The sequence below is a fragment of the Taudactylus pleione genome, unplaced genomic scaffold (assembly GCF_031769625.1).
Source record: "Taudactylus pleione unplaced genomic scaffold, aTauple2 ptg000305l, whole genome shotgun sequence".
Lineage (NCBI taxonomy): Eukaryota > Metazoa > Chordata > Amphibia > Anura > Myobatrachidae > Taudactylus > Taudactylus pleione.
Window position 1 is genome coordinate 7386809 of NW_028284706.1, and position 25528 is coordinate 7412336.

A 25528-nucleotide genomic window follows, 5' to 3' on the forward strand; every position below is an offset into this window, starting at 1 on the left:
CATTTCCTGATTTTCTCCTGACTATACGTTTCATACACTGTTCTACCCTCCTCAGGATATGAGGAATAGAGAGAAAAAGTGATCAGGAGAATAAAGGGGAAGTGACCTGCCTATAAAAGATACCTTTATGGATATGTCGTCTTGCCTTTAAGTGAGTTGGTGTATGCCCACCATCTTGGTCCCTATCATCCACTTCACGAGGGTGACAATATAAATTACCAGCGTCAGCCTACTCTATAGTCCATGTGGAGGTGTTCACCTATGTATAAGCCAGCGGCAGCGGTCATACAGTCCAGGGAGACAGTCTCTCTGCACGCGGGACTTGCGACTTTTTGATACAATGATGTGGTCAGAAGACGCCACCTGGTGTAACAGTGCGGGACATGATTGGTGATTGTGGTGGATGGTGAGCATCAGGTTAGTGTAATGGGGATAATGAATGACATTTGGCTGTGATATAGGACAGTCATGCAGACGATTTAAACAAATGTATCGCTTCAGTAGTATTCTCCTCTTTAGGAGAATATATTCAAGGTAATACTTGACATAAAATATTTTTTTTATATTTCTAACCTTGACACAAACAATATAGCAATCCTGTTGGTATAGCAACACATATATCTCTTGAAAAGAAAGCCTCACAACTTATAGTTCCGAATACTTTAATAAGTTTGAGGAAAGATAAGCACCCTGTTTAGTGATGGAATATTGCTAGTTCACCAGGGGTTAAAGGAGGATTGTGTCCATCAAAAATAATAACCTATGACAGAAATAAGGGCTACTACTCATTATAAATAGTCTGGAAGAGGAGCCAGTTATGGAAGCAGGCTGGGCTGAATATCACCTTTTACAATACATTTTGCTGTGCTCTGCTCCCACTGAATTTCATTAGTTCTCCCTTTACTGCTCCCTTTTACATATCCATCATAGTCTCCCTGTGTCCTTAGACCCCGTGCCTTTAGCAAGCAGTCTTGTCTCCCCTGCCTCCAACCCCAGTGTTCTCCACTTCACCATGACCCATCCCCGACCACCCCCCCACCCACTGCACCATTCAATGAGGTGGCCAGAATGCTTAACTCTGCAGCTGCAGCTTCCGGCAGGCACGGTACATGGCTAACAGCAGGACGCACACCGGGAAACTCCGGCGCTGGTGCTGTCAGCCCCTTCACTGTCACCAGCTCACGAGGGGTTCCACAAGTCACCCAAGCACACCCCGCCAGGCCGCGCATCCCCCCCCCGTCCCAGCCCCCCCACTCTCTACTCCTCATATGGGCCCTGCCCACGAAATCCCAGCAGCAAGTTTAGGCTCTGGCTAGCAGAAGATAGCACCATGATGACCTCTGCTGTTCACCCACCATCCCCCACCGCATTAAGCACTGCCCCCCCAGTGCCTTCACTACACCATAGTTTTGGCCCCAGGGTGCTAGGCCTTTTGGTCCCTCAGGACTCTTAGCACGCCACCAGGGTCTCAATACCCAGCCCCGCCCCCCACCTTCTGCCAGTCCCACCACCCCCCCCCTCCCTCTCAGGTAATGGCTGACAACGTGGTATTGAAAATGCGCTCGCAGCCTGTTCCCAGCCCTCACCCATTCTCACGCCAGTCATTCCCCTATTTCCCAGCAACCGTGTAACAGTAACCTCCCCTCTCCTGCAATACATAATGTCCGTAGGTTTTTCTTTTTTTTCCCTGCCTGTGCCCATTTCACTATCAGCCTTGGTTTTACCAGTGTTTACAGCCGCCACTGCATGGCAGCGCTCTTACACAAATCCCCCCCCACGCCCCTGGGCCTGCAACCACTGTTTCACCATCCTGATCGGCTGAAGGAGATCGCACCCAATGCTTGCACCTCGCATGTTATTATTTCAAGTCCTTAGGTTGCCGTCTCAGAGTCTCCAGGGTTCCACAGGAAGTGTCTTTGGCTGTCCAGGTTGATCAGAAGGCAAGGCAAGTCAAATCGCTGTGGGCGCACTGTGCACCGAGGGACAAGCATTAGCAGGCAGTCGCTCTACTGGATCTGGTGAACATGTTTTCTCCTTTTTCCCTTTTTCTGCACCCCAGACCCAGATCAAGTGATAGGGACCTCCAGTATCAGAGACGCCATGACGTGGCATGGAGGCTTAGCCATATTTTTGCAAATATATGCAACTGAGATCACTGAATTATCTATCATCATGTAGTTTTCTAATCTTATTGATGATTTCATTCTGAGTGCTGGGGGATTACTTTTTGTTGTTTTTAGTATAGAATATCCCCTCCCTTACATGCACCTGAGTGATATTATTGAAGTGATTGAGCAGCTACCAACATGTACAACAAAGATTACACTAAGACCAAGGCATCTTAAAGATCGCAAGGTCACAAAGAAACCCAAGGTAACCTCTAAGCAACTGAAGGCCTTTCTCACATTATCTAATGTTAATGTTCATTGTTCATGAGTTCACCATCAGGAGGATACTGAACAACAATGGTGTGCATGGCAGTGCTGCAAGGAGTAAGTTGCTGCATTCAAAAAGAACATTGCTGCCCATCTGCAGTTTGCTATAGATCACCTGGACAAGCCAAAAGACTGTTTGAACAATGTTTTGTGGACAGATGAGTTCTGGTTTACATGAGAAGCGTTATGTTTGGCGAAAGGAAAACACTGCATTCCAGCATAAAACCTTCATACCATCTGTGAAACAAGGTCGTGGTGGTATCATGGTTTGGGCCTGTTTTGCTGCATCTGGCCCAGGATGACTTGCCATCATTGATGGGACAATGAATTCTGAATTATACCAGAATATTCTAAAGGAAAATGTCAGGACATCTGTCAATGAGCTGCATCTTAAGAGAACATGGGGCATGCATCAAGACAATAAATTAAGGCACACAAGTAACTTCGACCAAAGAATGATTAAAGAAGAATAAATTTAAAGTTTTGGAATGACCAAGTCAAGTGCTGACCTTAATCAAACCAAAATACTGTGGAAGGACCTGAAGTTAGTAGTTCTTCGGAGGAAACCCACCAACATAACAGAGTTGAAGCTGTCTTGTACAATGGTGTAAAATTCCTCCAAGCCGATGTTCAGGACTAATCATCAATTACCGGAAACGTTTAGAAGCAGTTATTGCTGCACAAGGGGGTCATACCAGATACTCAAAGCAAAGGTTCACATACTTTTGAAACTCACAGATGTGTGATATTGGATCATTTTCCTTAATACAGAAATGAGCATGTCTAATTTTTTGTCTCATTTGTTTGATTTGGTTCTCTTTATCTACTTTTAGTACTTGTGTGAAAATCTGAGGTAGTTTTAGGCCAAATTTCAGCAGAAATATAGAAAATTCTGAAGGGTTCACAAACTTTCAAGCACCACTGTATGTTGCACAGAATGTATGAACAAAAGTGCTGTTGTGATCAGGCCAGGCGCTATCAGAAATGTTTTGGAAAAGTGAGTGGCATTCCTGAGCGGTGACTGGAATGTGGCTAGTGATGGTCGCAGAAATCATCAATTTGTGGGCATGTTATGGGAGTGTTGTGTGCGTGTCATGGATGTACATAAGGGAAACAGTTTGATGCAACATTTGCATAAACTTGCAGATGGGCAAACTCCAATAGATACTGCTGCGTGCTCTTTTGAAAGCCACTCAAAATCAGCCCCTGAATGTTCAGAAGCACACATTGGGCCTGATTCAGAGTTGCATGCAAATTTGTACCGCAATTGTGCAGTTCTCCTTCTGCAACTATGCTCGCAATGTCCTTAAGCCACAGCATGATTGTCATGCTGCTGCAGTTTGTGGGCAGATAATTGGCGGAAACAGGAAGCATTCCTGAAAACAGGGACGTGTTGCCCTCATTTCCTGGGAGAGCTGAGGCCATAGTCTGCATCTTCCGCTGCAGACTTACTGACCTCGGTTTCATAGATGCGATGGCCAATCTGAATAGCCTTAGGCTCACTCAGATGGCCAATGCCATGACATGATAGTAATCCGATTCTGCATCTTCAGACACAGCCCTTGGATCTGCAATACTGTCGGGGGCGTCTTTTGTCCTCAGGCACCACCTGTGACATTATCATATGTTAGCATCACTGCTGCATCAAACACACATCCAAACACACATCAGTGATGCAAACAGTGTCCAACTCTGAATGAGGCCCATTGTGGGCACCTGTGACAGTTTGTTTTTCTCACACATCTTCACCAAAGCTAATAAATTGTATTTAGGGGGAAATTAGATTAAATTAGATTAAGCCATCTGTCGTTATGATGAGACATGACATCACTGATTTAATAGGGCACATTATATAATAGCTGGGATACCGCCATTGTCTGACTTGAAGAATGGATCTTGAAGTACACCTGCAGCCCTCATTTTTTACATTGTCCTTGCCTATAACTCCTTTCCATTGTGCATTGTGTGATACTTTCTCGAGTGGATGCCTGTCTCCCTTGTTGAGCTACCAAACATGCTTGTACCTCCTCTTTTCTTCAAACAACTGAAGAGCTGCAAACCCAGACAGGATCATACTGTATTAGTGGTGGCATGGCTATGCTAAAACGTTGTTTTTGGTTATGCTTTAACAGTGATTGGTCCTGAAAAGGATCACACATTTGAAGACTGAGATATGAAAAGAACTACACTTAGTTTGAACGTGGTATACTAAGGGGGAAAAGCTTTGACAAGTAACACAGAAGTCATTCACACCTGAATAACAATGCAATTTAGGAGTATATCCAGGGTTGTCTTAACAACAGTGTGGGTCCTAGGCAAAGCAATGCACTGGGGCTCCTCCCCACCCATTCACGAGAAAAAAATGTAAATGGTCAACAAAATTAAACCCTCCTGCATGCATATCAGACCTCCCACACATGCAGAAAGACTCTGTTTGACTGATCTGAAACCGGTGGATGAAGTGAAACTGGGACTGAGGTGAGTACTCGTCACCAAGGGGGGGGGATGGGGTGGGGGAGGTTAGATCAGAATACAGTGCACCGGTGGCCGGCTTATAAAAATACCACAAATTTACCAACTGGCCGCGGCTGCAGGGGGTGGGTTGGCAGGCCCCTACAAGCTTCAGGCCCTTGGGCAACTGCCCAACAAGCACAATGGAAGAGATGGCCCTGAGTATATCACTGTTTAGAAAGGGGTACTGTATATCAGGAGTAGAGTTACTTACAGGACATAAATCACTATAGTTTCCAAAATCACCGTGGTTTCAGAAATCACTGCAGAACAGAATTCAGTGCAGAACATAAATTTTGCCAGAGCAGAAATCTCTGCAAACCAACATTGGCGAGCATGGCATATGAAAATGTGCTTGGAGGAAATAAGTAACTGTCAGTGCAAGTTGATCTGACTCACTGATCTTCTGTTGGAGCCCTGCCTGCCCCCCCACACACACTGATACATATCAGCCTGTACCTTCAGATAAGTGCAGTTTTTGGCAATGGAAGACATGCTGAGCGAACTTGCTTAAACCAAAATGTTAAATTAAAGACTCCATAACCTACTTGGTGGGCACCATGTAGACCTTGATGGCCCTGTCAAACATCAAACATAGCCAAAAACCCAATCCTGGACAAACTACATCACCATACCAAATTTGGTGGAGGTAGGTACAAAACTCTGGCTGTGCATAAAGGACAAACAGACAGACATACACACATGCCTGTAGCACCCCACACCACTTTTTTTTAAAAAAGGATTAAAAATGGTGAGATAAGGGAATTTAAATCGCTCTAACTCCTGAAGCCCACCACCTAGAAAGGAGGGCATACTCATTTGAAAATGAGAAATCCACTCATATAGGAGCTAATGTCTGGTGATCATGCTTATCACCAGACATTAACTCTCTGCACTACAGAACAATTATTTAGCCCACGCATGGGAGAAGAGCTCTCACAAGAGAGGGGGGAGTCAGGGAGGCCAGATAGGAGGAGGTTACAATAGTCCAATCTGATGATGACTAGTGAGTAGATGAGGGTCTTAGTTGCCTTCAGGGTGAGAAAGGGTTTCATCCTGGAGATATTTCTGAGATGAAAAGAGCAGGACTGTGAGAGGTACTGAATGTGTGGTTTGAAGATGAGTGAGGAGTCAAGATTAACTCCAAGAAAGCGCACTTGTGGACTAGAGGAGATGGTGGTACTATCAATAGATAGTAAAATCGTGAAAGTTGAGGTAATTCAGAAGGGTGGGAAGATTAACAACTCAGTCTTAGACACGTTAAGTGTAAGAAACCGCTGAGACAATGGCAGAGAGACAGTTGGAGATATTGAGTGAGGAGAGAGGGGAAAAGGTCAGAGAAGGAAAGGTACTGTAGAACTGAGTGTCATCAATAGAAAGATGATATTGTAGGCCATAAGAGCTGATAAGCTCAACAAAAGAGGAAGTATAAAGAGAATAGGAGAGGTCCAAAAATAGAACCTTTGGAAACACCTACTGGTAGAAGAAGTAAGGGAGAAGTGGAGTCATGTGAGGAGACAAACAGAGAACTGTCAGAGAGGTAGGAGGACAACAAGGAGAGGGTAGTATCATGCAGATGGAGAGAGTGAAGGAGGAGAGAGTGGTACACAGTGTCACCAGACAATAACTGAAACAGTGCTCAAATAATATTTTCCGCAGATTGGGGGATCTTAATTCTATATCTCCCTCATCATTCATCAAATAAAAAATGTGATCTCTGATTTAATGTGGTTGTTTTTTTATTTTATATAATGGTAGACCTTGTGGGCCTATAATATTCTTCCTACACATAGTAGTATTTAATTTGTGACAGTGATTTTTTTTTGTCATAACCTAAACATAAAATCCTGCCTTCTACTATATTGGTAACGTGGATTAATGGCAAAACAACAGCCACACAGTATTTCTTTGTCATGTTTATAATATAGAAAATAATCATATTTCCTTTTGCTTCCCTTTCTTGAAATTTCAATAAAAAAACATTGTTGAAATGAATAAAAAGACTAAATGGATTTTTTGAAATGAAACAAGGTATTGATTGATATTGGTGTTAGACTGACATGCGAAATGTGAAAAAAAAAATCTACGCACAAAGGTAGGAAAATCCTCGCCAACAAAGTTATTAAAGTATTAAAGATAAATGACAGTCATCGTCATGATATTCTTGTCATATCTATAACTTCTGAACATAACGTGATGCTCTCCCATTTATACACTCAAATTACATACTTTAAACTGCAACCTTATGCTCAAAGGGTTAGAGCTACATTTTTCCACAAAATTGAGAATTATTACTTGTCTGGCACTGAGAAAGTGATAGCTGATATCGCTCTCACGAATACAGACAAGTAGAAGTATCTAGTACCCTTGTTTTATTTGTTACCTTATTTCTATAAGTTTGTTGAATAGAGGGTGGTTGGAGCACAGAAAAAAGGAATATACTGGAGCTGTCTGTCATACAGTTACACAGGAACACTTTCAATCATTTCTCCATTGGCTTTCAAGATTTTAGGCAGTTGACCTGACACTATGCTCCGTGTTCTGACTGCTGTAACAGATGCTGTGAGAGCTGAGGAGTCTCAGTCATTCCATGCTTATTGCACTCACTCCTTATTAGAGAAGGGCAGGAGTTTATTATTGTAGGGCCCCATATTGATGCTTCATAAGAATGTCTAAACCACACAAGTGCCTAGCAACACAAGGGAAAATAATAAGGCATGAGAGTGTGGCTACATTTCCTGCAAATGCACAACATATTCACTATCTGATTTAGATTTGTGCTTAAAACAATGTGTACTGCTGGAATTATATCGACACGGACATAATGTCGAAATGACAAATGTTGACACTGACATAACGTTGACATTTCCAGAATGTCAACCTTGTGAATGTAAATTGTCAATTTGTCATGTACTTTTTATCTAACCCTAATCTAATGCTAACCCTAAAATTGACTGTTGACATTCCGACATTCAGACCATGTCAACATTATGAATGGCGAAGTTCTGAATGCGGACTTTATGACTGCATACCATCAGACATAGTGAGAACGGAGTTGATGTGAACAGAAAACTTGCAGCTTATTATATTACTGCCATTTACACAATGTAACATTCCCACTACAATAAGAAAATTGTATAAAATATAAAAAAGGCGCTCACATTGTGGAGACTTAGGAAAAATAAAAATGGAATGCACAATTGAATTCCTAACATAATCGATGGAAATTAGTGAATAGCAATGAAATGCTTCAGGAATTTTGCTTTTATTTAGAAACATAATTTCACAATTAAAAGATGTCTTTAGGAAGAGTTTAAGTTTAATGACATAGCTGCTGACTGTGTAGGAAAGAGACTGAGCTCCATATCCTCCACGTAAGCTACTGTACAGGGAGACTTTGTCTGAGAACTGTATTTGCGAAATTGTACTGTAACTTTATAACAAAGAATTTTATGTCCACATTAGCAATTTAGTTATGCAATACAGGGTCACTAATTGCTGGTATTTGGAGTTAAATGTACTAAATATAGTTTTTTCAAAGTCAACGTTTCTAGACGTATTTAAGGGCTGGATTTAAAGGGCAATAGTAATACACAAAGTAAAAAGCCTGATTTACATGTATTAGTATCTGCTACTCGTGTCTCAGGTGGTATGTAACAATGCAACAACAACTACTGTAATATTGAATACCCAAAAGACTTACTGGATACATCAGTAATATAAGATAGTATGGAGCTCTTCTGGCTGTTTAGAATACATTTCATATGGCTTTTTAAAGATATGAGTCAATTCTATTACCTTTGCTTTATTTTTGATAAATGAATAACATTGATTTAGTTTGATTTTAAATCAATCAAAATCGATCAACATCCACAGGCTTTCTGAATGCAGAATCCACATATTTATCATCTGTATCGATTTAGATCGATTTAAAATCGCTCTAAATCAACCTTTAATAAATTTACGCCTGAGAGTCTGATTCTACAGTACCTGCACATGACTGCACAAGCTGCAGCACAGCAAGGTACAGGGACAATGCAGGTGGTGTGCTTGACAACAGGTTTATAGTTAGTGGTGAGGACTTCTGTACAGTATGTTTTGTTTTTTACAAATGAGCTGAACAAACATTTTTGCAGAAAACTTCAAATTTAGGACTCATTGTGTTTATAGGTGTTACTATTTTTTATTATATGAACTTCGATTTTTATACTTTACATGCAAGAATTTCATAGGCAGCAGTGTGTTGTATACTCACATGAAGTAAAGTCTGAAAAACAAAGCAAACAAAAATTTGATTAATAAAATGAATCCTCAAAGGTAACAGAAAAAAAATATTGAGTAAACTCTAAAAACTTTTGTCGCTAAATGACCTTAACCCATGGAGTATTACATTGTGCCCAGTATTTACATAGCTGATATCTTAAGCTGCCCATACATGCACAGATCCTTTGGATTTACGCACACACCATATGGTCTGAGGTTAATCATCACCGTATGTACTGAATGGGCACTTTTGGTCAGTATGCATAAAATAGAATGACACAGTTTACTGACTCATTTTGAATGAATGCAGGCACAAAATTAAAAAATCCTCCAGTTGGAGACACTCATGTAATATTTTTTTCAAACATTCTTGTTTTGGGGCATTCTATCAAATCTACCAAAACCGCATTGGTCAGACTCTATTAAATTGACTGCAATTTTTGTTTTTATAGAAAGGATGAAAAATGAAGCATGCTTCATTGGTAAAATCACAAAGCAGTTCATCTTCAATGTCATAGTGTCTTAGAATAGTATTGTGTTGTTTTTTTATTGTATTAGTTTTAGATCCAAAAGGTGTGAACACTAGGTGGACAGGTCAAAGATGAGTTCTTATACTTTGTATACCAGTCATTTTGAGGCTGAACCACAATTGGATTTTCTGAAAGAAAAAAAATACATAGAACTAGAGATGAGCGGCTTGGTTTTGACTCGGTTCTTTTTGACAAGTTAACGTTTGGATCTGAAAAATCATCTTATTTGCTATTCAAAACATGTGAGAGCTGGAAATCTAATAAGATGACTTTTTCAGATGCAAACGTACCCAAGTCAACACCAAACCACTTATCTCTACATAAAACCTTCTATCACCAATAATTTATGAAGCTGAGACAAGTCACAAAGACGCCAGCTTCTTCATTAATGCAGTATAACTCAATTTAATGAGTGGTGACAGTTATGCTTCTCGCTACTATTTAACATCATCTCAGGAAATAGTAGCTATATCCGCCAATAATAAGACTTGTGTCATGGTAACATACAGTATTTTTCCTATTACTGCATTTCTAACTACATAACAAATTCACTAATATTATTTTTTCCCTAGCCCAAGCCTTGAGGATGCCATTTTACCTGTTTAATCTGTTCACCTTGTTAAAGTGGAGCAGGATTTGCAATGAGGAGAACCTAGCACAAGCTGTAATCTCTTGATTAAATTATACATATATGTATATAAAAAGCAACCTGGATTTATGTTGTTTACACATGTAATCATGTGCAAAGACATGTTTAGCTCTGATCTACTAGTAAAGCTCGGTACACACTTTTATGATTGCAGGCTGATCGGGTAAAACTGTCCCGATCAGCCGTGCAGTCTGTCCCCAGTGTGACCCCCTGTCAGCCGCATATACACTGTGCAGACATAACACAGTCTGTATGGGATCAGGAGGTCGAACCGACGAATATTAAACTGTACATAAGATGCTACCTCCTGATCCCAACCATTGCAGGGGCGATAAAAGCCGCTTATCAGCTAAAGTTCCTGCATCGGGACAGGGTACACACCTATACAATCGAATGGCCATTCTCTCGATATTGGATGAATGGCATGATGATTGTATAGGTGTGTACCCAGCTTAAAACAACCTTTTTCTCTTTATCTTGGTCCTCAAACTCAAACCCACCAAATCAGCTTTTGGATATGGCTGTGAAAAAATACAAAGAAGCCACAGGATAACCGTCTGCATGGAGCAGAGTCCAGGTTTCTAGTTAGGGTGAGGTGAAGGCTAGTAAAATGCATCAAGTAATTATAGGGCCTGATTTAGCTTAGGACGGAATTGCAAAGCTGCTTGCAGGTAGCTTTGCAATTCCATCCTCACTAATATGCAAATGCAGCAGGAGGTGTATGTAGGGCCGGCTCCAGGGGTCCAAAGCCGCGCATGACCGGGAATGGGGAGGTGGTCTAATTATCATAGGCCATGCCCCCTGCATGATGTTATTTGGAGGCGTGCCCGCATGGCACACCTCCAAATAACGTCAGGCTGGGGGGAGCATCACTAGTTGGGCTTCCCCCAGCCCTCTCCCATCACTTAATGGATGCCGCGCGCATGTGCGCAGCATCCATTCAGACTCCGGGGTCCAGCACCGCCGCACAGCTGTGGAGGTGGGGGTCCCCAACCTCCCGATTTGACCACCCGCGGGCCACTTCGGCCCACGGGTGGAACAATGGGACACTACTGTCCCGATGAAATCGTGATGTTGTGGAGGGGTGCACCCTCTATGGGTGGAGCCCCTGTTCGACCACACTGGTCGAACACCCCTAGAGCCGGCCCTGGGTGTATGACAACCCATGCTGCATTTGCAATCCCAGCACTGCGACTGAAGACGCAGGCTGGAATCATTAGTCGCCATGGTGGGAGGCACTGGGCCACGGCTAGCTGAGTAATCCTTAGCTTACTCAGGTTGGCCGGCTTGTGAGGCCAAAGAACTGCATACGTGTTCGCAGCCCCCGGCCTTGCTACTCCCGGAACGCAGGGCAGACACAACAAGCATTTCCCGGAACGCTGGCCATCCCCGCACCTCCCCTTAAATGCCTCTGTCTGTCAATCAGGCAGAGACATAGAAGGAGCTGCTTGCGATCCCGCAGGACCCGTTCTACACATTCGCAGAATGGGCCCTGCGCAGATTTCCTTTAACTGGGAATCTGTGTTCATCTTTGAACATACATGTAATGCTGAATCAGCCCCATAGTGTAGCTATAAGAACAAAGGTACAGTACATTTCTTTTCAAACAGTTACTAATCCTATATGGCACAGTAGGGTTTTCCAAATGTATATTTTTTGTTAGACAAGAGGGATTTGTTTATTCCAGGTATAGGTTAACTGATATTTTTTCCAGAAAAATAAGTATTTCTAAAATAATAATTAGTAGTTTAATAGAGGTTAAACCTTTAGTTCAACAGAATATTGTGAAATATTATAGGATGTACTATACTTACTTTGTGAAAGACAAGCATTGAAGCAAATAGCCAGGATCAGGGCTCCCAAGAAGAACTTAACTGTGTTCATGATGATATTTGCTCACCCTGCTAATAGATAGACTTGATTACATTTGTTATAAAATATGTAAACCATAGATACATTTACTTATATAAAATTACAATACATTTACAAAGTGCAAAATGTTTCAGTTCATGTCTGTCATAAAATTACTATTGCACATTTTCTTCCATTGAACTCAATGTGGCTGATGTAAAATTGTACACAAGGTTGCCGAACTTGATCACTTATTGTGTGCATGGAACTAAATGTAGATTGCCTATATATAGAGTAGTACACAGCTCTTCAACTGGACACCCATATTCATATGCATAGGTGTATTTACAAAATGGTGAGTTTGACGTCAAAATTAGTGACACTAATATTAGTTTAAAAGCACATAGGCCCTGATTCTGAGCCGGATGCTCTGACCAGAGCGCTCGCTCTGAATCAGGGCCCACCTCCATTAATATGGAGCGTCCTCCTGGATGCTCGTATAGCTGTGGGTCACCACCCACAGCATATACGAGCGTGCAGGATGATGGTCGCGATGGTCTTGACCATCGCGACCATCGAAACTGCGAGCAAAAGCCTGCGGTTAAGTTTTTCAACCGCAAGGCCAGGAGTGATTTTGGCTCAGAGCCCACTAGTGATGTCAGTGGGGCCGGCTTCAGACGGTAGGCGTTCCCTTGGGAACGCCTCTGTCTGGCAGGCATGCCCCCGGCACGCCCACCAAAGGGGGTGTGCTGTCAGTCAACATCGACAGCACGCCCCCTTTGATGAGACACTCCGAGCGAAGGAAAGTCCTTCGCTCGTCGCGTCTCGCGCATGCGCACGACGGAGCTCCCTCTGGCGTGCGCATGCGCAGTGCAGACCATCGACCCACTTGCGAGCGGACAGCCGCTCGCGAGTGGGTCTGAATGAGGGCCATAGTGTGTTCTACTTTTGTAGAACTTTATGTTTTGAGGTCAAACACACTGGGAAACTGCAGCTTGCAAAAGCCGAGGCTTTATAAATATACACCTTGGTTTCATAGCTGTCATCATTTTCCGTGTGCACTTGCACCAGCACCATCCCTGGGGGTATATTTACTAAAGTGCAGGTTTTTAGAAGTGGAGTTGTTGCACATAGTGACCAATCACATTCTGCTTATCATTTATCTAGCACCTTCTAGATGGTAATAGCTAGAATCTGATTGGTTGCTATGGGCAACCACTCCACTTCTAAGAACCTGCACATTAGTAAATATACACCTGGTGTAAAAAGATTTGTTCTAACACAGGTGTAATTACACGTATGCACAATTCTTCATAACTCACAGTTCTGCCAATAAAGCCCTCACTGATCTTTACCTACTGTACATGTGAATGTCATATCACAGCTGGAAGTGAACATGCAACAGAATCATACAGTTCTGCATCGCCTATTCTTCCAGCTCCTGAGCATGCATAGTGTGACTACATGCAGGATACAGCCACAATATTAACTTACATTCCACTCTGCATCAGAGCCGTAACTAGACTTTTTGGTGCCCTGTGCCAGAGAGAGCATTGGCACCCTCCCTCCCCTATTTTACAAATAGGGACATAAGATGCGCATACGAAAAAGGGCCATGGCCTTATGGGGAAGGGCCAGGGAAGAGATAAGAGAGGCCAGGAGATGCTGGGGATAAAAGAAGAGGAAGCTACAAGTGAGAATGATAATAAACAGAAAATTGACAGGCCCCAACAGCGCCCCTCGCACTGTTGTGCCCGGAGCGGTGGCACAGGTTGCACTACCCTAGGTACGGCCCTGCTCTGCATCAATCCCAATGTGTTTTACAACTTATGTATATGAGTGAAAGAAGTGTGACAAGAATGTCTTTTGACAAATATATAATTGATTTATCCATCTATAATCTCGATTTTCCTTTTGAAAGTTTACCACCTGCTTTCCCCATGTCACTTATTTCTGCCTTGGTTTTCCACAAATGTAAAAAAAATAAATATAGAACATTATTCCTATTCAGGGACACTCACAGGACTTAACTTTTCATGATCTAGTTGTGAGTTGTTTATACAGTATGTCTGGAAATCAAAAAAGAACCAAAAGGCCAAGTATAATTTCAAATATAACTTTTCTTAAGCCATTAAAATCACAAGCAAGTGAAATGTAAAACAAACATAAAATGTGAATAATATGTATATCACTGAATTAAGATTTAGGGGTCTATTTACTAAGCAGTGTTAGGAAACAGAGTGAAAAGTGATAAGGAAGTGATAAGGTGCCAGCCAATCAGCTCCCACCTGCCATCTCACAGGCTGTGTTTGTTTGAAAAATTACAGTTTTTTGATTGGCTGGCACCTTATTACAGACTTATCACTTTTCACTCTGTCTCCTAACATTGCTTAGTAAATAGACCCCTATATGTTGTCAACACTATTTTACTGTGTTCCCATGTTTTTATTAGCACTTATTGTATTGGGTGCAGTGGCGTAACTAGGAGTTCAAGTGGGGCATGTGCCCTGGGCGCAGTGCCGGCCTGGCACCGCCGTCTCACCATCTAGTCCCTCCGTTGTCCCCCACAGCCGCCGGCATTACAATGAATCACACTGTTGGTGATAGACAGTCCAGGCATGGCTGGAGGTGGAGGATGGGGCACTCTCTCTTCCATTCCGTTCAGCTCTTTCCCCCAGAGTGACAGAGCCTTGCTTACAGTCCTTGCCAGGCTGGAGGGGCCATCAGAGACCATGAAGACAGTGATATGTCAGGTATAATTTGGGCAATGTCAATGTCAATTTGAAATATCGATATAGTTACTCTATAGCACCAATTAGGCTTAATTTGAGTGCCTTGTGTTTTAAGCACCCAATTGAAAATATTGGTTGCTTCTCACACCTAACCTCGAGCTGATGTGCAAGTCATGATACAGTGTGACCCACTGTACCTTCACCTCTTGCACCTCATTTACATTATCATGCTTGAGAAACAAAATCTATGTTTTGTGATTTTGTACTAGATTTGTGTAAAAGTTTTCATGGTTATGATTGCATGAGAAATGCCATAAACCGCCTGTCATTCAGAAAATGTATTTGTATGTTTTCTCAAATAACATATGGTCATGCAAAGTTCTGTATAATGCCATAAAGTTTGGTACAATCATGTAAAAGTAAACTTTGAATGTCACAACAGAAAATGACTTTTTTAGTGTTCTACTATGATGCACTATCCATACAAAAATTACAATATTAAATTTAATTTAGCTATTATTTTCTATTTTCAGCCAGTAGAATGCTTGTGTGCTAAAAACTATAATATAGTCCACCCTCTCCTTGTCACCCACTACTGTCACCCACTCCCTGTCATCACCACCTCCCTGTCACCCATTGCTGTCACCATCTCCCTGTCACCCAGTGCTATCACCCTCTCGATGTTGTCATTTTTCAGCAGCAATGCCCCTTGTGGCATGTGACCATCCCCACTTTTTGGCATAGTTGGGGGAGTGTGCCATTTTTCACCTTGCCCTGGGTGCCAAGGACCCTAGTCATGCCTCTGATTGGGTGATTATTTAAAGATGACCTGAATGGAATATACTATCTTTTGTCTTGATAATTGAATCACGTTCAAGGTTTGACTTATTGTAGTATAATATTTATATGTGTTATGTATTTTGACTCACAAGACAGTGTATAATTAAATCTCTCTCACATAGCAGGTTCTTGAGGAAAGTGTGTACAGCTCTTTTCAATATATAATAAAAGTATATTTTCCATTTGTCTAAGGTGTATTCTTTTAATTAACAAAATAGCTAGAACTATATATGTTGATGTTAATCTGGGACAAACGAGATGTCTCTGGATTTTTCTAGTTATTGGATAATATTGGGTTTGTTGCATTGTCACATACTACATTATATAGAAAAGCAGTAAAAGGCAAGAATTATCTCTCTGCATTTATATTTTTAATACAAGGTGCCATCTAGAATTGACAACTCACATTATGGAAACAAATGAACACTGGACCAGTATTCGGTTTTGGAGAGGATGCACCATTAAATAATTAGGTGCTAATAATAACCATATAATTTAAAGTTAAAATGTTCCAGTTGATTTTCATTCAGTTATAAGTTACTGTGCTCCGTTATTTAACTGAGGGTGCTAATAAAAATAGAAGGCACAAGTGCATGAGAAAACAACTGAAGAAAGTAATCAGTGGATTATCATCTGGTTATAGAGAATCCTTTACATATAGAATTATTATTAACAAATTTTGTTTGGACTACTACCTTTCACTCAAAGGTGCAGATATTGTTTCTGCCACACAACAACAGGAAAAATCTATAGACACCTCTTTTGTCCCAGATTAAAAATCAACATATATAGTTCTAGCTCTTTTGTTAATTAAAAGAATACACCTTAGATAAAGGGTAAATATGATTTTATTATATATTGAAGAGAGCTGTACACACTTTCCTCAACAACCTGTTATGTAAGAGTTATTTATTTATACACTGTCTTGTGATTGAGTCAAAGGATATAAAACATAAATATTATACTGTAATACGACAAAACCATTCTGGTCATCTTTCAATAATTACCCAATACAATAAGTGCTAATAAAAACACGGACACACAGTAAAATAGTATTGACAACATGTAATCTTTATTCAGTGATATACATATTATTCACATTTTATGTTTGTTTTACATTTCACTTGCTTGTGATTTTAATGACATAATACAATTTATATTTTAAATTATACTTGGCCTTTTGGTTCTTTTTTGATTTCCAGACATATAAACAACTCACAATTCGTTAATGAAGGGTTTAGTCCTGTGAGTGCCCCTGAATAGGAATACTGTCCCTGTTTTCTTTTGCTAATTACTAATATACCTGGGTGCACCCAGGTATATTAGGAATAAGGAAAGACTTACACAATATATAAGTAATGTTACCGTCTGTGTGGATTATTATTCCTTTTCCACAATTGTACCTGTATCCATCGTCCAGTGCACTTAACTGTACAGTATATAGCTATTTTCTGCTTTCTGTAAATGGCTCAGTAAATTGGAAGTGCCCCTAGATGTGCAGAGAAGTGGTCAAATCTCCAAAGATACAAACTCCTACCCCTTTATAACAATCCCTCAGTACAATAAAGGTTTCCATCTTTCTCCTAAATTTTGCTCTGTTTAGTCTCATTTATGGCTTAAATTAATAATAACAGTGCAGGGCATTAATGCTGTCTGTATTACATGCGCCATTTCTTCTGTGTTTTATTACATTGCTTATAATGCATCTATATAAATGTACACAGCTGAAGTGCCATATCAAGACGGAGACCAATAGAGACTGACCTGGTGCAAATTACAGAGCCATCTCCAGCTCTTTACCTTCTTTAAAAAATCTCACTCTGCAGCATAAAACCTCTGTAAAAGTAATAATCCATACAGCATATTGTATACTCTTCATGGAATGCCCTAACTCCACTCAACTTCTTTACATGACTGTCTACTAACTTGAACATTTGCAAAAAGTCTTGGTTCACTTGCTGGTGGTCAAAAGCTGTGTTTGCACTGTGCATTGTGATCACCAGGCAATGTTACCCTATGCAACAGAAAATGTCCATTTTCCATATATGGAAGGATGGTGCTATGTGTTCAGTCCCTCTCTAATACCCCTTTCAGACATACAACCCGGGTAATTTCCTGCTCAGACCCGGGAATTTCTCCTGTGCAAATTCCCGGGTATTTGGTCGAGACCCCCCTTTCACACTGCAGTGACTACCCGGAAAATTCCCAGGTAGACCCCTTTCAGACATAAGCCATGTTTTTTAGTTTTAAATATTACCTGCCTCTCCTCTGCTCTTCCTAACCTATCCCCTCTCCGGCTGCCGTTGATGATGTCATCATCATGCATCAGGCAGAATTCCAATCAAAGTGCAGCCTCTATCTTTAATATAATAACTCCTATCTACCCTGGTGGTCCAGCGGGAGTGCGGGCAGCCCGCTGTGGCTGCAAACCACCGGCGGTCTCCAGCGCCGGTGTGAGGACCCGGCCATGGTCGCTGACTAGTTTGTCAGCGCCACAGCCACCGGTGCGGGGGGTGATGAGCAGCAGCGCAGAGCATCCTACAGGATGCTCTGCACTGCCAACTCATTGAAATGAGCAGCAGCGTAGAGCGTCCTATAGGACGCTCTGCGCTGTCAATGTAAAAGCTGCTTGGTGCTGCCCAGGAGTAGTAAATTCCCAGGTAGCACCATTCAGACAGAAGCAGGGTAATTTCCCGGGACTTAAGTCCCGGGAAAAACCCTGGTCGATTGCAGGGGCGGTTACCCGGGAACATGTTCCCGGGTAGGCACCTTTCAGACAGACTCGGGTACCCGGGAATTTGGCCGAGGCAGGCCAAATTCCCAGGATTCTCGAGATGTCTGAAAGGGGTTTTAATGACAGCTGCAATTGCGTGGGCAGCCATATTTTTTGGGGGGTATTTATCTTTGTAGGAGATGTATTTTGTTATGTTTTTGTTATATCATCATGAAAAATAAAGAGTTTAAGAAAATCAACTGATCTGATAATCCTGATGGCAAAAACTGCACAAGCCCATTAATTCAATGTAATTTTGTTAATGGTGTGGTCTTTACTTTCATAGCTCACATTAGGTCCCTTCATACAAGTAGGATAACATTTGTCACAGGTTATCTGAACATTGCTGCCATTTTCAAGATCAAGATAATATTGCATGTCATAATTATAGCAGGAAAGTTCTAGTATAATTCAGGAACATATAGTAACAATGAAATCAATTGAATGGCAGCTGCCTCTCTGTCATCAGATCTAAGTCTAAGTTTATATTTCTGTTTATTGAATAAAAAGTGCATTAAACCAGCAATGGAGAACCAGACTGTGGCACACTGATCTGGTGAGGGCCAATGTAAAGTGTCCTATTGCTGTGGCCTCCAGGGACTGCTCAGTGAGGAGGCTGTATTTTGGTACGAGTGACTTTGGGTGAGACCTACTGGATGCCGGTGGTGGCACCCGCCGTAGGGGAAGCAACAGGATCAACCAAGCCGTGGGAAATAATTGTGGCTAACCTGGATCTTTGTCTACCAGGTATCACATCTACTGGCAGGCATTTTACAACATTATCCAAAGGTCAAGGTCAATAACGACATACTAAATATGGTACTGTATAAAACCCATCATCTATTTAACATCATTATTTTGCCCGGAAACATTTATGGGCTGTTGATTTCATGTAGGGATTTTGCCTATAACCCTTAACCTGAATGGTCTCTACATATTATATATAGATATATTTTGATTTTGTAACACAAAGACTTTCTATTCTCCCTTATACTGTTAAATTATTTGTGATACACAAAACTCAAACAAGTCAAATTGTATCGATGTTAATTGAAAGGTTTGATATAAAGTTTATATGTTGCATTTAGAGATTTTTCTATGGATACTGTACATCTAAATCCAGTTTATTAGAACTGACAGATGATTTTTCAAAGTTTGTGAGGGATATGCTATATAGATTAAAATATTTTTTATAGGTATATCAGCGCAGTTTATCCTCTTTTAATTTCCATGTGATAAGGTGAGGTTGTCAATACCTACTATACCTACTTTTTGAACTGTAGCAGATTTGACCTATCTATCTTATACTCTTCTTCCATTAGCAGCAATAACATGGGTTATTGCATGAGAGTGTGCAGCAACTCAGGTTACTGGGCAGTGTAAAAGGGCAGGGTTTAAATTAGCCTGGTCAAGTGACCTGGGATTTCAACCCTGGTCAAGAGAAGGGGTGAACACGTGTTCAACTCTGCTTGTGAAGCAGTGTGAATGGGTGACCCAGGTCAATGCTCTGCATAGGAAGAGCTGGCACTTGTAGATGAGATCATCTCCTAGTGCCGGCTCCACACGTGATGCCGATGGTTTTCATCGATCCAGCATTAGTGCTGGGTCGGGCTGCCTGTCTATATGGGGTCTCAGCCAGGTCGCGTGAACATAATCCCGGGTGTGACCTGGCAGTCTAATGGAAAAGCTGTATGAGTTTAATTTTAGATGATCGGTTAGCTAATAATTACTACTATGAAACATAGCAGAGTCAATATGGGCCATAATCTTTGTATTGCTTTCCAGGTTCAGATACAGGCTCCTGCATTAAATAACTTCTCCCTAAAATGTGATATGACTGTTTTGGTAGTATAATAGCATGCAACAGATCTATTTATCAGTAAGAAATGCAAACCATGCAGCCTCTGCCAGACAAACAACTGTACATTTTGAGCCTTGCAGCTTCTTTCAAATTTGTTATTGGTTGTTAAAGTAAATAAGGATTGTTCTGTATTTTTCCCAACATATACAACAGGTTTGTATAGTTCTGTAAATCAAATAATAAACACAATATTGTCAGAGTAAAAAATGTATTAAAATATTGTCTGAACACTAGGGGGTCTATTTACTAAGCATTGTTAGGAGACAGAGTAAAAAGTGATAAGGTGCCAGCCAATCCACTCCTAACTGCCATCTCAAAGGCTGTGTTTTAAAAATGACAGTTGGGAACTGATTGGCTGGCACCTTATCACTTTTCACTCTGTCTCCTAACACTGCTTAGTAAATAGACCCCTAGGAGTGTAATTTAGAACTACTAACAATGGACAGCTGATATCAATTAAAACAACAATTTAATAAAGACACAAAATAAAAACATGAAACACAAATAAAAAAATATATATAAAATTGTCAATGATGGTTATTGCCACAAATAAATTATAAGGAACGATATGTTGATATAATCCGTTCCTTAATAGATACTCCCTCCAAAAATAACACAATCTTGTGCTGGATAAGTTAATGATAAGACTTAAATGTCCCTTAGGCAATTAAATTACCGGTATCGGTCACAAGGTATTCACAGTCCTTGGCAGCATGCAGCAGCCATAGTGATAGTTTTCCCAGGGCTGTGATGATTCTACCGGAGAAGAATGATGATGCCAAAGTAAACAGGGTTTAAAGTCCAAATACAGTAGAAGTCACCATGAATAGGAGGGAGTGTCACAGCATATGCTCCTGAGGAAGCTGGATGTATTTCTAACCAGCGAAACGCGTTGAGCTTATGAGAACCTGTGACACTCCCTCCTATTGCTGGTAACTTCTACTTTATTTGGACTTTAAACCCTGTTTACTGTGGTATCATCATTCTTCTCCGGTGGAAACATCACAGCCCTGGGAAAACTATCACTATGGCCACTGCATGCTGCCAAAGACTGTGAATACCTTGTGACCGATACCGTAATTTAATCGCCTAAGGGACATTTAAGTCTTATCATTAACTTATCCAGCACAAGATTGTGTTATTTTTGGAGGGAATACCTATTAAGGAATGGATTATATCACCATATCGTTCCTTATAATTTATTTGTGGCAATAACCATCATTGACAATTTTATATATATTTTTATATTTTTTTATTTGTGTTTCATGTTTTTATTTTGTGTCTTTATTAAATTGTTGTTTTAATTTATGTCAGCTGTCCATTGATATAATCCATCTTTTGACTATTAGTATACATTTTCAGTCATAGCGCTGGTAATTTATTTATTTGTCTTGCTCTTATACACCATAGGGGCTTACATCCCCTATTTACCAGCAGCTCTCTGACAGCGCTCAGCTTCTTTTTGATTATATATATATATATTATTATATAATTTAGAACTACTGTATGACCACGTAATATTCAGTTTGATAAATAAACCAATAGATAACTGACAAAATTACTCTCCAAATTAACTTTTCATAACAGGTATACAGTAGAATGTCATTATTATTTTGTATAATGTAATTATATCTTTTTGGTTATTTGGGGGTATTCTACCAACTAACTAAAATAGATTTGCTTTCTATGTGTAATTTGCAAGTTTAGTTAATGCCTAATTGGATGATTTGTGTTTCTGTAGCTTTGTGCTTGTTAACAACCAGCATTGTCCATTGAGTTTATTGTCTGATATAACTTATTGTATTTAATGAGGATTTGAAAATGTGTTATTGTCTAATGCCTACAAATCCTTACACGTGAAGGAACATTTGTACTCACTGCTGAAATGGTGACTTAAAAACATATTGTAAAATTTGTTGAAAGATAAATGGAATAAAATATATATTGCTTCATTTTTAGCTGAATTAAAAGCTCACAATCTAAGTTATCAAACTGTATTCACTGTGTCAAAAAATAAAATTAACCCTATTGTTTTATCCCTTTTTCTTTGACAAATCTAACCTGTGGATTTAACAGTTCACAGTTTCCATTTATAACACAGGTTACTAATCTGGTAATTAAAAGAATGTCAATAAAATATTTTTTTTATACATAAAATCAGTTTGATTCTGTAAAATGGCATGTTTTAGTACATCTTATTTACCTTACCTTTCCTTCAGTTGTACCTGTCACCTGTCATTCCTCTAAACTGATCAAGGACTGAAGTCTAAGGAAGATGAAATAGAGACTTTAAAACCTTTCACCAATCAGTACTGGGGCCACACCTGACATAGGAGAAATAGTACAAATTGCACTCTACTGCACTCTGCCTTAGGCATTTGTTTAGAGAATGCCGACTATATAAAACTATGTCAAATTAGAAAACTGACCTTCATTTTACGTTAGCAAAAGTGTCAAATTTCTCACAGAACCCTAAAGCCATCCTATTTAAATATTTTTTCTCTAAATTATCTTCTCAATAATCTGACAAGCATGGGTTGGGTGTTGCTCTTTAATGAGATTAGCTAAGTAAAATAAAATTCACCATTAAAAATAAAGTTAAAAACATAATAATGTAAGATGCTATTCTGTTTTAATAAGCTGGATAAGACTGTTGCCAGTTTGTTATTGTAATATATGTAATAAGCATTCCTTGTTTGTTGCCAGGGCTGGTTCTACCATTACACATGGTACGCAGCTGAGTAGGGCGCCACATAGTGGAGGGCACCTCAGCTCAGACCATGCGGGCCGCGGGCAGACTGTGTCTCTGTGACACAGCTGCACCACCGGTGTAGCGCTGACCGGATGGAGTTCGGTCAGCACTACACAACGACAAACACACAGCTGCTGGTGCCGACAGCTGTGTGTTTGTTTTGATTAGCAGTCAATGAGAGTCTGTCAGGCTCTCATTGGCTACTGCACCCACTGCCGGAGCCAGACCGGAGCTTTCCTGCTCCCGTAGTTGTTAATGATGTCTCTCCCATAATGCAGAGCGGCCCGGCCCGGACTGAGGAGCGGATAGCGGCGGCTGGAGCGGGGATTCAGGTAAATGGTTTTATTTTTATTACATGTGTGTCTACTGGGGGGTTTACTACTGGGGCACTGCATAGGGGGGACCTCCACTGGGGGCACAACAAGGGGGGACTACTACAAAGGGGGTGGCTACTACTGGGGTACTGCATAGGGAGGGGAACCTCCACTGGGGGCACAACAAGGGGGGGACTATTACAAAGGGGGTGGCTACTACTGGGGCACTGCATAGGGGGGGACCTCCACTGGGGGCACAACAAGGGGGGGACTACTACAAAGGGGGTGGCTAATACTGGGGCACTGCATAGAGGGGGAACCTCCACTGGGGTCACAACAAGGGGGGACTACTACAAAGGGGGTGGCTACTACTGGGGCACTGCATAGGAAGGGGAACCTCCACTGGGGGCACAACAAGGGGGGGGACTACTACAAAGGGGGTGGCTACTACTGGGGCACTGCTTAGGGGGGAACGTCCACTGGGGCACAACAAGGGGGGGACTACTACAAGGGGGTGGCTACTACTGGGGCACTGCATAAGGGGGGGGACTGCCACTGGGCACTGCATCGAGGGACTACTACTGGGGGCACTATATAAAGGGCAATATTGGGGGTACTGCAAAGGGGGTGAACTACAACTGGGGCCACTGTTTAAAGGGCACTACATGGGGGGACTACTACTGGGGGCACTATATAAGGGGCACTGCATAGGGGGTGCCACTACCGGGGGCACTGCATAGGGGGGAGTACTACTGGGGGCACTATATAAGGGGCTTACTACTTAGGGCACAAGGGGCAATGCACAGGGGGGACCACTACCGGGGGGCACTGTAAAAGGGGCACTGCATAGGCAGGCACCAAAAAATATACTCGCTTACCAAAAAATTTGGGCTGTAGTCGGCCCTGATTGTTGCCATTGTAATATATGTAATACACATTCCATGTTTTATACAGAATGTATTTTCTATCAATAATTAGTTACATACTGTGGTTAGCAGGGTTAAAAAAATAAAAATAATAATTTAAATATATTCCTATACAGTAAATTCTAGCAGAGTCAATCAAGAGTAAGACAAAACAATACCCCAACAAGGCAAAAATTGTATTGTGTTACTTCAAATAAGTGGGCACTCTTAGGTGAAATTATATATGCAGGGACATTATCATTTGTTAAATTGACCACAGGACACTAAAATTTATTATGCAGGGGCACGCCATCAGGTTTTCCAGCAATGCTTCTCTAGATTGGGCCGGTCATTCCTACATCTGAACACTAAAAATGTCCATCTCACTATTTACAATTGGACTCCTATTCCAACCTGTGCAATCTGAAATCTAGCATATAGATATGTGCATAATTATCATCAACTGGAAAACCACTCCCACTCTCATGCTGTGTTATAATCTGTATGTGAATTGCATATGTTCTGTCTCTAATTTTTTTCAACTGTTTGCGATCATATGATATTTTCTCTGGGATTCTATCTTTTTGTAGACCAAAATATAGCTATCAAGCGCTCCTTCACTGGGATGGATGTGTATATAAGTGAATTAGACAAAAGTCTTTTGACAGATACTGGGCAGGATGTACTAACCTTGCGGTGTACATCCCGCCCGTCATCGCAAAGTGACTAATTCAGATATGTACTAACATATGTGTGAGGACACCAGATTTTTGCGTGCATTACTTTCGCCTTATCACCATTCAGCACCTTGCATAGTACCCCGGTTCCTTTTTGAGTCCCTGTGGATTGCACAGGAAATTACACAATAGCAAAGGTACAACATTACCTATTATTTACATACACACTAATTCTACATGTAAAACAGCAACTGCAAACTATTATACAATATATACAGAAATGCTAGTAGTATTTACTAAACTTTGGGGACCCACACACGTCCATACAGCAGAGGCCCTTCTGTATTAGAAGTTGGAACATTTACTGTACCACGCTTACCCTGCTGGGCTGGGGGGGGGGGAACGCTATGTCTGAGCTAGGCTACTGCGTGCCTC

At 41.1% G+C, this 25528-nt stretch overlaps 1 protein-coding gene across 1 annotated transcript in view; it reads right to left on the reverse strand.

Moving 5' to 3' along the window:
* The window catches only part of LOC148511546 (uncharacterized), a 117465-nt gene extending 94710 nt beyond the window's left edge, over window positions 1-22755 (reverse strand). The window contains exons 1-3 of the mRNA XM_088442084.1: window positions 22654-22755; window positions 12203-12292; window positions 9202-9213 (exon numbers count right to left, since the gene is read on the reverse strand). Coding sequence (XP_088298210.1) covers window positions 9202-9213; window positions 12203-12272 — 82 coding nt within the window. The 5' untranslated portion in view covers window positions 12273-12292; window positions 22654-22755. The remainder of the gene's footprint in view (window positions 1-9201; window positions 9214-12202; window positions 12293-22653) is intronic.
* Window positions 22756-25528: the final 2773 nt, after the last annotated feature.